Raw genomic sequence first — 16,038 nt, forward strand, 5'->3', positions numbered from 1 at the left:
CAGAGAACTACATTCAAAACGACATCGAAATATGTAAATAGTAATTTCGGTTGCAGAAAAAAAAAAGAAACAAAAAAATACATCACATCACATAGGAATTCAAAACACTAATGATATGTTCTACTTTGAAAAACCAATTATTATCAATTTAGATGAAATTACACAAATTAGCACAACGAACATGTCTATACGTACATGTATGTTCTAATTTTGAATAATCAAGAAATAAACTTCGTATAAATAACTATAGAAATTATCGACCAAACGTTGTGCTATACTTCGTCGAGTATTTAAATGATTCCAGATTAATATTTTTTTTCCACGATTTTATACTCTTCTTTAACTTAAATTTTGTTTTTTTAAACTAAGCTATGATAACTTGGCTTAACTTAATCTCACATATTTCCTTCTTCTAATTACACGTATACAAATATAAATAATTCAATACAATACTATAGATTTCAAATTTTAAAAATTGTAAAAACAAAAAGATGATCAACGCGATTTAAATGATCAACGAAAGGAGAATTTTGTGTGCAATCAACCTTTAAATCAAATATTTTTTTCTAATATACATTATATACTTCATATTTTTATGCCTATTATCATTCGTAATCTACTAAAATATATATTTTGAAATAGTAGATTTTTTTTATTATATCGATTTAAAAGTTGCATGAAATCAATAAACTATTTCTTAAATAAATTTCGACTATATCTTCGCACATTACTTAACGATGGGAAGAGGCTAAAATTAGAGAGAAAAAGAGAGAGAGAGAAAAAAAGAGTATGAAAGAAAAAAAAAAGGGACGTGGAAGACAATTCTACATTCGGGGGATACATACTTGCTCTTCCAACCATTTGAACAGCTCGCACGCCTTTCCGGAATGTGGCCACTGCCCGAAGGGAGGAGAACCAGAGCTGTTAGTTGTTATACCAAAATAAGGTGAACCTAAATGCGGGGTGTTGAGGGTGGGTGTGACAGGTAAGGGGGGGGGTTAACCGCAAAGTCTCGATCGTTTCATCACGTTGCAAATTTTAAACAAAATATGAAAAATATGCGCGTAATTTAAAACTCGATTAATGAATAATCGATTAATAATAATAATAATAATAATAATAATGAAGTAATATAAAATAAAATAAAACGTGACAATCGATAGAGAAATCTATGGTTAAAACATACTATTGATTTAAAGCGATCACTTTAAGTCGTTTCGGTCTAAGTATGAGGATTGGTGTACAAAAAAACTATACAATTATAAGTGTATGGCCCATATTGATTTTACACAATGGCCAAATGGTGATTCGTATTCCGTTTTTTTTCTTTTTCTTTCTTTTTTTTCATCAGAGACACGAATTGTCTCCTTCGAATAATAATAAATATTAATCATAATGTCGACGTTATTGTTGTGATGTCAGTGAATGATATCAAATATGCGCAACATGTGAGGGGAGAATGAAGTATTTTTAATCGTTGTGTTCGATAAACCCTGGGCATCGATTATCATCATCCGTATAAATTTAGAATTAAAGGTGCTTACACCGGTGGCATTCACTTGTAACTTTATTTTTCATGTATTCGAGAACTGTTTATGATTACACTGTTACAAGTATTTCTAAAATCATTTTTTCACGCATACACACATGTGTTCATGTATACACACTCATCCACGCAAATGCACCTACTAGATATGCTAATAGTTAGTTTTTCTTTCATATCGAAGGATTATATTGCACTTTATTAAAGAAAACTATTGCAAATTTTCTTTGCTGAAATATCATCTATCAAAAATTTTTAATAATTATTTTCAACTTCTTCAAATGATATTTAATAAATATTTAATTATTCTTAATTTTTATGTAAAGTATATAATTTATCTAATTACTAAAAAAATAATTTACAGATACGAAATATGAAAACTATAGTTTTTATAGTTCTACTATATATATGTATATATATATCAATCAATTTTAAAATGTATAATAACGCATGTGAATATTATATGAATATTTTTCTAAATATTGGTTATACAAAAATTACATGTGTATATATTTCAAACTTATTTCAAATATATTATTTTTAATCATTTTATCAAATCAAAGAACAAACATAACAGTTTCTAACACATGCAGAAAGAATTATTTCCGTGTTTTTACGTTAATCAATAAAAACCAGGTTAAAAAATTCTTTTCAAAATGAAATATATGAAACGACAGAAAATAAAAATAAAAATATTTAGAATAATTACCCAGATATGTCTTAAAATTGATTATGCAATCAATCATAATACACACCTATATACATGCATATACAAGATATTAATATATTCGTTTCGAGAATGGATTCTGAAGGTTAAAACAGAAAAGTTTATATGTAAAAATGTTGTTTAAAACTTATTTATTAAATTATAAACAATCTAAGTTTATAGATGAAGCGAAATAGAAATAGAGCTACCTGTCTAATAATATAATATTTCTTCATCTAACGCGAACTTAAATTGCTTATAACTTAATAAATTAGCCTGAACCAATATTTTAATATATTAACCAACTTTTGTATCTGTTTTAAACTCGATTTTTCTAAGATGTTTCTTAATAAGAAAAATATTTAAAAAATTATTCAAAACTTAAAGATACTATGTTATGATAGCAAAAATAAATATCAATATGCTTCATTTTAATCCATTATTGCTAATTATTAAAAAATTAATTGCACGAAAAAAACGATTAAAATGGATTTGAATAATTTCAAATTATACACATTTTCTGATGTAATTAAGTTTGATAAGAAAAAAATTATATATTTTTTTAAGCATTGATGATGATTGATATATTTATGATATATATGATATATATATTAATTTTATTCATTGTTTTCATATGTGTTAATTTCTGAAATCGACCCATACATTACCAAACACTTTATATAAACATGACATGTATTAAATGAATCTGATAATCGAATTAAAAGAGAAAAAACAATTTTGAAAAAACAATAAAATTTTATTTGGCTAATAAAGATGAAAAACAAGATTATTCTTTAAAAATATAATTTATTAATATCTACAACAGCAATGTAGATTTTTAAAAAGAAAATTAAAAAAATATAAGATAATGTCGTTATTATTATATTATTTAATAATATAATAATTTATTTATAATGAAAAGGATTTATTAATAGATTAGAATAGTTTATGAAAATTAATTTGAAAAATAAAATATTAAATAATTTGATTATTATCATTATCATCCAAATAACATTATATTAACCAAAAGATTTATTATAATATAGTAACATAGGTGTACAATATCTGTTAAAATTTTTATAAAATATCAATGATAAAAGATTTCTTCTGTTTCTAGAATTGAAATAACAAAATTCACGAGAACGTTCAAATATCTAGTGTACTAATGTGCAATTTTATATTATATACAAAAAAAAAATAGATTTTGAAAACAAAATTAGAAAAAGAAATGTCAAATAACTTTGAAGATATTTGACAGCTCTTAATTCGTCGTCTAATCAGTAAATTTGAAAATAAAACTATCACCTATTAACTCTTCGAAAAATTCAATACTATCCTAAAACAGAGAAAATTGCATGGAAAACAAAGAGGATAACATTTGAATTGTGAAGAAAATAATTCAAAATGTTTAATATAAGCACATCGAATAACGATTAAAAACGATAATCATTGGCAAGCCTGAAACGAGCAAGTTTCTTAATCAGTGAAACGTAACAGCCAGGAACGTGTAGACACAGAATATACGAGTTGATATTAACGTGCTTAGCAAAATTAGCATATCCGCAAAAGCGACGATTTCTCGTGAAAACTGAAGCAAAATTTATATCGAACTGAAATTCTGTATATGCGATGTGTAACGATCTTCGTCCAGCTTGAATTCGACGTTGCTGCTTCATTTTAGAAAACAATAATCGCCAAAATATATTAGCTCTAGCAAAAGCCCAGCGAGAAACAATATCGAATGATGTCAAAAATTCAAACGCAGGTACCGTGGAGTAAGTGCATATGACAGTGAATTATTAAACATCTAACTTGCATTTCTCTTTTTTCCTTTCCATCACTTACGCCATCTTACCTGGTTAAATGCAAAATCAACTCTGTTTGAATCAATTGATTTTCTTATTTTTGAAAATAATAAAAATAATTTGTTTCTCAAATTTGATTCAAACAGAGAGAATTTGTCAGAATAATAATCTTTTCTTATCATAACATCATCTCACAAATATATATATTTTTAGAGATAGACTCGGGAAAAGTTGGAAAAATTCGTGTAGAATCGGACGAATTTTCGATATTCTCGTATTAGATCCTAAAAAATTCGATTCAAAACGGTTGTCTCATTTCAGTTCGAAAGCTCGAGTCATTAAAGCCTTTAGCCGATCACATCCGATTGTCGAGCTAAAGTCAGACAGCTTATCTCGAGCAATATCGAAATCTCGTACGATTCTAGTCGAATATTTCCGACTCGACCCGAAGTTCGGGAGTGTATAGCATATCTCAAGCTATTTCCTTTAAGATTATTCTGACAAACTCGTAGATATAGGTCGATGAAGGATGTACATTGGGATGAAGAGGACGGCAAGGAAGGTACAAATACGCGTACCGTCGAGGTAACTGCTGTAGGCAGTGTTTCCCTTCACCATGCCGGTCTGCATCATCATCATCCCCACATCTGTAAAAATCGAGCGATCGGCCCGGACATATGTTTGTCAGTAAACACGCAGGGATATTCTACTGAAATGACTGGAAGATGATATAGGAGGGTTAATGGTTTGTCAATAGTCAAAGAGGCTTGTTTGTTAGGAACCAGAGAACGAAATTGAATTTTAGAAAATTGTTATAAATATACAAGATATTCTCGCGAGTTACCATAGAAACTTTGACAGCGTGTAGGGATTAAAAGTAAAATGAAAATATCGTAATAAACGTAAGTTGAAGCATCTTATTCATCGTTCCTCAATAGCATCCCAAAGCTTTAATTATTTCTATTAGATATTGTAAATATAGTAATTGTCTACCTCATTTCTTCCTGAAAATAAAAATGTTATTTGATGTTTTTTTTTATTGCATTGTAAGTTTTTAATAGTGTAGAATCTCCCGTATCTGAACTTTTGATTATACAAGTATTATTGTTATTCGAACAAAATATCTCTTAATAATATATTTTTCTAAAAATATATTATTTACACAATATATATAATATTATGTGATAATTTTATAAATCATTTGTTATAATTACACAAATTGAAATTTATTTTATGATTTTCTTTCTCTATAAATATAAACTTTTTTCATATAATTTAGACTCTTATATAATAACTCTTATTAAAATATTTACAAAATAAATAATTAAAATAGTAAACGATAATATTAACAACAATGATATATCTTCTCAAAGTATTTATACGTAGTTCGAGTTATTAAAATAATATAAAATTTTTAAATATTGAAACAAATTGACAAACTTATATATTTCTATTTGTCTATTGTTAATTCGGATACGAAAGATTCTATTATATAATATTTATGAATTTATTATTGGAAATTTTATTTATAATTGCAGAATATGTTAGCAAAGATAGAATTCTGCTAAGCACCCTATAGACATAAGTTTATAGGTAATTGTTCAAACATTCATACGTGAAGATGCATGATAAATTAATATATCTTGGTTTGTAATAAAATAAAAATCATAAAAGTATCATCAAGATTTTTATTTATTTTCATTTTTAGATTAATTAATAAATAAGAATTAATCGTTAAATGAAACATATTCTCGATAAAATTTAATTATCATATTATCATTCACATATGAATCGAAAGATAGCAGCACTATATCATATTATTTGCTTAAATTTACTCTCAATCAGCACGGTCAGGTTTCCTACAGTCAGGATAAGGGATACTAAATAAAAAGAATATAAAAATAAACTACAAAGCTCCTCAAACACTATTTACCTCCGATGTATTTTTATCCATCCTGAAATTTCTTAATAATTTCAAAAATGATGCATAAAGAATTTCTCTCTAAAATCGATATAGCGAAATAAAATTCACATGAAATCACGTTGATTGCCCAGGGTTTAATATTAACATGATGGAGATTGAATATCTTATAGCGGATCTTACATTCAGATGAGTTCAGATGAACTGAATGTATATATGTATGTATATATATATATATACATATATATATGTGTGTTGGTATGATACGTTGTGTGACATTATTATGTAAACGAGTAGAATCGTTAATTAGAAAAATCGATCCGTGATTAAAGAATATACGTCATTCCCTACAAATTTATTCGTATGAAAAAAATCATAGAAAATCATTATCGCCAAAGTTATCCAAGAGGTAATCCGCTTTTTTTTTCAGCGAAACATTGTATCATTTTGACAAATATTCGGAGTGAGAGCGAATAGAAGATTAATTTCAAATTGATCGAAACCTAACGATCGACAGAGTTTCATCAATGACAGCTGGCACATTGAAAGTTCTCACACGATCGAAGAGAGATTAGAGGAGGTAGAATAGCGATAGCAAAGAATTAGAAGAAATATAGATAGAATAAAATAGATAAACAGATAGACAGACAGACGGATAGATAGACAGAGAAAAAATAGAAGATAGATAGAGAGAGAGAGAGAGAGAGAGAGAGAAAATGCGAATTAAGGGATATTGAGAAAGAGAGAAAGAGAGTGATAGAAAGAAAGAGAAAAAGAGAGAGCGAGTGAGTTTTATACGAAGCTGTCGTATCATTAAGGCGTAAAATTATTCGAATCGGAAACTAATGCATGCAAGGCGAGCGAGAAGGGCACACACTAGAGTGCAGACTAATTTCCTCGATTAGCCAGGTGGACATGCGCCAACTGACAGAACTATAAAGGAATACATATCACGTGTATATCAGTGGTATTTCATTTTTCACGTAACGATAATCAAGTGGCATCAAGTGTTGGTTGAACGATCGAGTCTTTCAAATCGTTCAAAAAAAAATATATATATTTATTCTTGTAAAAAAATAACTTCTTAAATTCGCCAACTTTCTCTTCGAAATATATCGACGTTTGCAACAGAGAACGAATAGAATATGGAAACGGGAAACGAAAATCGTGAAAAACGAATAAATACCCAACTGTAGGCAGTCGCGTTTGAACAGTGTCTCTGAAACGAGGATTAAAAGGTGCAATCATCCCATCGCCATTTTCATAATCATCATCATCATCATCATCATCATCATCATCACCGCCTTGGTATATATATATATATATATTTATATGCAAGATAATGGTTAAAAAACTCGAAGGCATATGTACACATAATTAAGACACAAAAAAGACAGAAATATGCAAAGAGGCAATGATATATAGAGAAAAAGAGAAGAAGGGAGAGCAATAAAACGAATAAAATACAAGGGAGTACAAGGGGTAAAACCAAGTACATAATTACAATTGAAATCGAGGAAATAAGAACTGAAACGTTCAATCTTGATTGAAAATCCATTGAAAATCTTTTTTAGTTTTACGGATCAAAATCACTCAATTTTTACAAAAATAAAGTAAAGAAGGAGAAAGGAAGAGAGAGAGAGACAGAGAGAGAGAGAGAGAAATATGAAAAAAGAGATGGGGAGGAAAAATAAGTAGGTGAGAAAAAGATAGGCAAAGGAGAAAGAAAAGAACGAAGACATAAAGAGGGAGATAGTCATAAACGAGATAGATAAAGACTAAGCGAGCGAGTGTGAGACGTTACCTAAGTCCCGGCCCCAGGAGCGCTGCTGCTGCCCCACTAGATCATATATCACAAGAGGATGGTCACAACCATGTCACTTGGTTAATTGTCGCGGTAATTACTGCTACGGCTTTCAGTGGCAGAAGGACACAGAGAAAAAGAAAGAGGAAAGGGCGAAGGAATATCATGGAAAAAGAGAGCTTCCTGTGTGATTCGTCTGGTCTTACACGTTAGTCTATGTAAAGTCGTATATAAGAATCGTTTATCTTTTTTTTTTTTTTTTTTTTTTGCGAGTCACACGAAAAAGGCTTCGATCCATATTTTGTCGCAATTTGTTGCGCTCTTCGAAATTAAGGATCGAATAGTGTGTGATTCGCAATATTTTTTTTTTCGACACATTTAACGCGCTCTATGTACAGAGAGATGTTACGTTAATTATTATTCGTATATATATATAGTATATATAAAGTAACTTCGATAATAATTCGGAGTTTGGTTAAGAAATTCGATAGCAGAAAATTTTCAGTAAGAATTAAATATTGTCGGTTAAGAGGTATCACTAGACTAGAAAGACTTACAATTTTTGCACTTGCACTTCTTGATCAGAGTTTCGTCTTTTATATCCTCGTGGCATGCTTTGCAATAGAACCACGCCCTGGAAAAATATACATATAGAATGATTAGTCATTTATTAATAATAAAAGATATATAAAATAATTTAAAGTAATATCTATATTTATTATATGTAATAATGTTTTATTTAAAAAGAAATCAGATTTATTGAATAAATATTATTTTAAGAATATTAAAGTATTGTTTATTCTTCTAGGAAAAAAATAAAAATCAACGAGAGTTGTTTTTTTTATAAATTCTTCAATGTTTATCGCTTTTATAGAAAATTAAAATTATGAAATTTTTGTATTTAATTTTTAATTTAGAAAATTATTTTTTTTTAGATCTGGTATAATCATATTCTTCGTTATATGTAATTTCATTGAAAAATGATATTCTAAAAAATGGATCCATAATTAAACGATTTATTTTAGAAAGAGATTTATGATTATTATCCTAGAGCGAAAATTTATGATAAAATTCCACTTAAACCTCATGATTTAATTAGAGAAAGAATTTATTCTCACCGTTTTACTTCGTCGGCAGATTGAGCAATGAAGAATCCCTGAGTATTTGCTACGATCTTGGCACCACGTGGATTAATTGATATCTTACTGTCGCCACCTCCTTCGCCCTTTATCTCGATTGCCAACAGCAATAACTTCAACTTCGTGAAGCATAACCTAAGATAAAGTTTTGCATAATATTCTACATTCTTTAAAAATGTATAAACAATATCATAGTTACTTTTACTCACAAGTAAGAAACATTTACGCGTAAAATAGTGATTATGAAATAATAGGTGAGAACAGGTGCTCAACAAATAGGCAAAGCGTTTATATCAATGCAAACTAAGTTTGTTTTAACGTTAAATTAAATAAATATATTTAATTTAAATAAATATTTGAAAGAAAATATAAAATAATATATAACGTAAATAATATAATTTATAAACTATAAGAATAATATCATTTATGTTAAAGTATATTATAAAATATGGATTTTAATATACTATATATATGAATACATAAAGAATAATCAAGCATGATAAATAGAGAATAAATGAATATATACACGCATAAAGCATTAGTTAAATTAATAGTTTAAGTTAAATAGCTTGAGATATTCTGTAAATGTTTTAATCCAATATTACTATAATAAATATCATTATGGGAGAGTTACTGTGAAAGGAAATTCTAAATGGAATGTAACAAATATGTAAATAGCACTACTAAATTCTAATAATTTCATTTTATATAAAATTTCATCGTTATTATATTTTTAATTTAATCATTGTACTTATTATTATTTATAATTACTAAATTATTTACAATTAATAATATGAATTCTCCTTCAATTTATAAATAGAATCATATAAAATTCATTTACTATATGAATCTACTACTTTATTATTAATGATTAATCTAAATTTCGAGTTTATACTTAAATTTTATCTTCTAATTTTTTACAGGATTTCTCACAGATAGAAAAACAAAATCTTATATTATTAATGATATGCATTGAAATATATAAAAATATTTACATGTGTATTAATATGATGAAAATATAAAAAGTTCATTACAACTAACATAAAATATTTATATATAGATATATATTTGTTTTATATATCGCATTCATAAGCTTCCAGACACCATATTTTCTTCCATATAGAAGAGAGAATATTTTCTCTTCTATGTTTTGCTTCCATTATTTTATTTTTTCTTTTATAATAGACTTTTTATTTTTTTAAATTTAGTAATTTATATTCTGTCTATTTGGGTATTTGGATGCTTTTGATGTAAAAGTGAAAGTTTCACGTGGACAGTATAGAATGTTAATTATAGCGTAATATAGACACCCACAGCATTACAGAGCGTTTTCAATCCATCTATTTTTTCCCCCTTCGAAAAATTGTCAACAAAATTTAATCAAAAAATAAATATCCAATATAATCGTATCAATAATATTCGTAAGACGCTCTGTTCTGCCACCTCGGCCAGAAATGAAAATATCAGAGGAGCATGCAAAGCAAGCAAAATTGAACAAACGGTAACTCGAGAAATATTCGAAACAACGAAATCGTTACTTGTCTAATAAATTCGAAATTCATGCGAAATATATAGAAGAAATCTAGTGCTTTCTAAACTAATAACTTTAAAATCCTAAGCCTATTCGAAAACTTGGAAAAGAGACCAGCTAAGTGTCCTTGTTGCTCCTAAGCGCAACAAGCGTAACTATCATACGTATCAAAATATAAATGCCAAAGAGCGTAATTATAATAGAAAGACCTAATGTCTATGTAGAATTTGATAATAAAATTTGATAATTTGTACATGTTATCGCGTACACAAACTAAACCATGATGACAAACCAGATATGTGCAAACTAATAGATAAAGATTTTAGATCAATAATCCTATATAATACATAAATAGCAGTGCTGGGGAAAATAACCTTTTAAAATGGTGCTGTCTTGCAATGTCTAATCAAGACAAGAAAATTTGCGTCAACCTAATATATTATAATCGATAAAGTTTTCTATTATTATATTTGACAGAGATTTTAAAACATTATAGTTTCGTTTTATATCATTTATTGTAATTCATATCCTTAGTATAATAGAAATATAATTATATGTAATAAATATGAACTTCTAAGTTACAATGATTAAACTGTACATGCAGATGTACATATTTATCAGATTAAATAATAAATTAATTTATTTTTATTTATTTATTTATTTTAAAAAACATTATGAAAATATTATTTGTGTTAGTAAATAAGCATGAATAAGTATATTTAAAGTATATTTATATAAAAATGAACAAAATTTCAAATACTTGAATTCAATTATAAAATATAATATTATTAAATCAAATTGTATATTGTGAATAATGTGAATTTTTATGATACAAGAAAAATAATTACAGTTTGTTTTTATTCTTTATTGAATTTTTTTCAATTTAAATAAAAAATATTCTTTATGAAAAACTTTCAAATATCATAGAATAATTAAGTTATTTCATTCATTAAATGATTAATAAAATAAAAAGTAAAAAAAACAAATTATATTATTTATTTATATATTTTGATTAATAATAAATAAATAAATTTTATGTAAAAATATTTATGACTTTTTTAAAGAAATTCGAACAAATTTATTACTCAACTTATTATTTTACATAGTAAATAATATTATATATAATTATTTTGTTTCTTTGTTTTTTTGTTTATTACATGCTTTTCATAATTAAACTATTAATAAAAATTTTCTAATTAAGAGTTTAATTAATAATTCAAGAAAAAAATATTTCTAGTGATTAAAATCTAAAATTTACAAAATAAGTAAAATATTAAAATATTTTCAGCAATACTAATTGTGCAATAAATATAGTGCATAATTCATATAATACTACAATTACAAGTAAAATATAAAAATCAATATCTCTAAATATTCAAAGAAATATTGTACAATGTGTTATGACAGCAGTAACATTAAAAATCCTATACATACCAAACATAATGTATAATTTATCTAATTCCTTTTACCAAAAATTAATCTTATCTAAAATATTTAGCTTCAATGATGAAAAACGATGTTCGATGTAAATAATTATCAGTTGTTCACAAGGAAACTATTACTATGATGTGAAACAAATTTTGATAAAAGAAAGAAAGATACAAGCAAAATAGCATAGAATTTGGAAACAGCAACAAAGGAATCGATGGAAAAAGAGAAGACAGAACCGGAAAAGGGAGAAAATGGTGAGTCGGAATGAGTGTTAAGAAAAGTGGGCCGAAGCGAAGAAAGCTAAGGAGATGATGAAATGTTGGACGGGAAAGGGGAGGAATATAAAGGAAAAAAAAAATGGTAGCTTATAAAAGGGGGAAAAGAAGAAAAAAATAGAGGAGATTTTAAAAGAGATCAGAAAGATCAGATACGGAAAGAACGTCTGAAGAGAGTGATGAATGAAGAAAAGAAAAAGGGAAAGGGAGTGAAAGAGAGTTTCAAGATAGAGAAATGGAATGACCACTTTAGAAAAGTAGTAAACTATGTGCTTGAAATATGGGTGAAAAATAGTGTTAGATGTTCAGGAAGGGAATTTAAAAAATATGAAAATAAAATAGATTATACAATATTTCAAAATATGTGGAATTTCAGAAATTGATTGTATATTTGAAAGTAATAAAGAAAGTTTGTATAAATATATATTCTATTTTTGTTGTATATTAGATATTTCTAAAATATTTTTTTTCACTGAATCACTATAATTCAAAAGAATGCAAATATAAAAAAATAAGATGAATATTTTATTATTATTTCTTTTTAATACAATGAAATTCTTAACTATATATGTTGTACTTCAATTATTCTAGTAAAATTAGTAATAAATATATATATTAACTCTTTGATTTTACAATTCTGAGATATTCCACTATTTGTGAAAATTTAAAGAACTAATTTAATTGAGAATTAAGACACTTGTTAGCATCATATATGATAATTAAAAATAAAATTATGAAAACTTTGTAATATATAACAGTTAAAGCTTAAGAGATTTTATTTTACCAAAGTATTAATACAAAAATAAAAAAAGTTTAACAAAACAAACAAAAATATTCGATATACAAACTTTATAATTGTTGAAAGAAAGAAAAATATCAAATAAATATATATCTACTTTTTTATTGTTTTCAAATATATAATCAATTTCTAAAATAAATCCTACATATCATAGAATATTTTAAAGATTGAAATGAAAATAAATAGTTGCAGTAAATTAATATTCTGAAGAAGAATTCTATGTTATGTGATGAATCCATAATCATGAAATGGAGGATCGTAGTATTAAAAAAAATTAAAATGAAAATTAAAATACAAATTATAGTGATAAAAAAAAAAGAGAGAAAAATTATTGTGATAATATTGTGATAATGTCTCTTGAAATATATATATATACCAGAAAATTAAATTGAATTTGCAAAATTATCAAGATTAAAGGAAAATATGTAGGGAAAAAAGAGAAAAGAGATAATAGAGAAATAATAGAAAGAAAAAAAAGAAGAGAAAACAGATAACGGATAATAGAAATAATAGGAAGTATACATGTTATCGTAATGAGCACTGCAAAAAAAAAAGAAAAAAAATCAATGGTTTGCTTTATTAAACTAAAAGTAATGTTTGATATTGAAGAAATATATTGGAGAAAACTGAAAGAAATATTGAAAGATATAAATAAAATATTAAAGGATAGAATAATGAATAAACCTACACACAAGATACAAACTTTGATCAAATATATCTGTTATTATATCTGTTATTATATTATATATATCTGTTATTTTTAAATATATGAAAAATTTTATTTATAAAAGTAACACGAAATTTGTTATTTTTAAAACATTTTTCTAAAATATTTTTAGCAGAATGATATATATTTAAATTTTAATTCTACAGTAAACAAAATAACATTAAATACTACATAAAAAAATAGAAAATATGTAAATTTATATAATTTACAATTTACAAAAAAAATATACATTTTCATACATTGGACATTATTGAAATAAAACATTTAAAAATTCATTATAATATACAATTTTATGTGATTAGATTTTATTTGAAATAATCATATAATGATCATTTTTTATATTATTTCATTATCATGAAATAATTTTTAATTTTACATTTTATTTGAATAATTTTTTGTTGAATATAGAAATACAATTATTTTTCAAATAGCTTTCAGTATTAGGTAACTTTTATAAATTGAGATAATCAAAATCATTAACTTTTTATAAATATACATCTAAATTAAAAGAAGAGATATACATATGTATAAAAATTTGGAAACAGTTTTTCTTTTTTTTCACGTTAAAAATTTAAAATTAATGAAAGTATTTTCTGAAATAACATAAATCTAATTTAATTTTTTCTTAAATTCTTAAATTTCATTTATCTAAACGTTAATGATTTCAAATTTTTGATTAGTTGATTAGTTAAATTAAGTTCATTATTAATTTTAATAATTTTAATTTAATTAATTTCCATTGACGATTCTTTTTCTCATCTAGCAAGATATATTATATTATTCTAATGAAAAAAAAAGAAAAAAAATTTAAGATGAAATATTAAAAAGCAATACTTATGAAAAGCGAAAGAGAAAGAAAGATGAAAAATAGAAAAACGATAAAATGATATTATATTAACAATTTAATTAGATCTTAAAATATTAGATTTTAAAATATGGAAAAATAAAATATAGAAAGAGAAAGAGAAAGAGAATATAGAATAAAATAAAAAGAAAGTCGATAATGAGAATTGGCTTAATATAGAAAATTGAAAGAAATTATGTATTGATAAAATTAAATAGTAAAATAAATTTTCTTCATATTCCATTTCCAGAAGAAAAGAAACAACTTTAAACACATAATCAATTATACAGGCTATATGTATTTATGTATTTATCGATTAAAATTGTCCAATCGAATTTCCATTATTGAAGGAATATTGTGTAGTAAATTAGAGAAGTATATTTTATTACGTATCGTTAAAATCGTTAAGTTAAATTATTAATGCGCATTTTTTAGAAGGCAATGAAGTTGTTGTAAAAATAATAATAATAATAATAACAACTTCCCAAATTTATTATATATTTTTCATATTATTTAAAATTTGATCAACGAATTATAATATACAACACATATACGAATGATACATAAAAAAATATTATTGAAGAAAATAATATATTAATAATAATATATTAATAAATATATTTAAAAGGTATTAGTTATTTTTGTTTCAACGATATTTATCACAGATTTATCAAGAATTATACAGTATAAGGAATTTATAAAATACATTAAATATTAACCTACTTGAAATGTAAAACTGCGAGCTCGTTCAAGAGGTTTTCTATAATTCGTATGAATATGTTATACATCCGAAAATGTATGCATCTGATGTAAAGTAGAGAGCAGCAGGCATGCGTGTACAACGAACGTGTTTTGTTAAGAGAAGATTAGAAGGCTACAACTAAGAACACACACTAGAGAAGAAGAATAAAAATGGAAAGAAAACCCTTCTTCATATGTATATGTATATATTATATACATATATATATCCCTAAAAAAAATGTATGCATAAAATATCAAAAATATATGCCAGATAAAATTGAATATATTATTATAATATATTGCTAAAAATAATATATTTCTTTTAAAATGTTTCGTTATTTTATACTGAAGCCGTAAAAATATTACTAGAAAACAAAATACAATCTTAAATAGATGATATGCAGATTTCGCCATACAAAATTTTTCAAATGTTAAAGATTTAAATAAATTTTCATTAAAAGAAGATTTTGAGTTATTTCATAACTTTTTAATTCTTATATTCAATTATTTTATTTTCTAATCAATTTTCAAATAATAATTGCAGAATACATGTTGTAATATGTTACATAAATTATTTTAGTATTGAATCTAGAATGCAGAAATAAAGCAAATTAGTATTTAAATTAATATTTAAAGATTAGAATTCTTTAAACGATGATATATTTATTTTAAATCAAATATTTGATCGAAACAAGATAATTTATAAAGCTATAAATGAAATAAAAAAAATTTTTGAAAACGATATGTAATAAAATTAAATTTTAATATTTAA

At 25.0% G+C, this 16,038-nt stretch overlaps 1 protein-coding gene across 50 annotated transcripts in view; it reads right to left on the reverse strand.

Annotated features, from left to right (window-relative positions):
- LOC107995100 (calcium-activated potassium channel slowpoke) overlaps window positions 1-16,038 on the reverse strand; it is a 122,940-nt gene that overhangs the window by 26,444 nt on the left and 80,458 nt on the right. For 18 of the 50 annotated variants that reach the window (XM_062079923.1, XM_062079921.1, XM_062079904.1 and 15 more), the window contains exons 12-13: window positions 8,898-9,053; window positions 8,337-8,413 (exon numbers count right to left, since the gene is read on the reverse strand). In XM_062079923.1, coding sequence (XP_061935907.1) covers window positions 8,337-8,413; window positions 8,898-9,053 — 233 coding nt within the window. Of the gene's footprint in view, window positions 1-845; window positions 897-4,632; window positions 4,702-7,779; window positions 7,816-8,336; window positions 8,414-8,897; window positions 9,054-16,038 lie in introns of all 50 variants that reach the window. The other 32 variants (XM_062079893.1, XM_062079896.1, XM_062079934.1 and 29 more) reach the window with 4 other exon arrangements.

Source organism: Apis cerana, linkage group LG9 (genome assembly GCF_029169275.1).
Source record: "Apis cerana isolate GH-2021 linkage group LG9, AcerK_1.0, whole genome shotgun sequence".
Classification (NCBI taxonomy): domain Eukaryota; kingdom Metazoa; phylum Arthropoda; class Insecta; order Hymenoptera; family Apidae; genus Apis; species Apis cerana.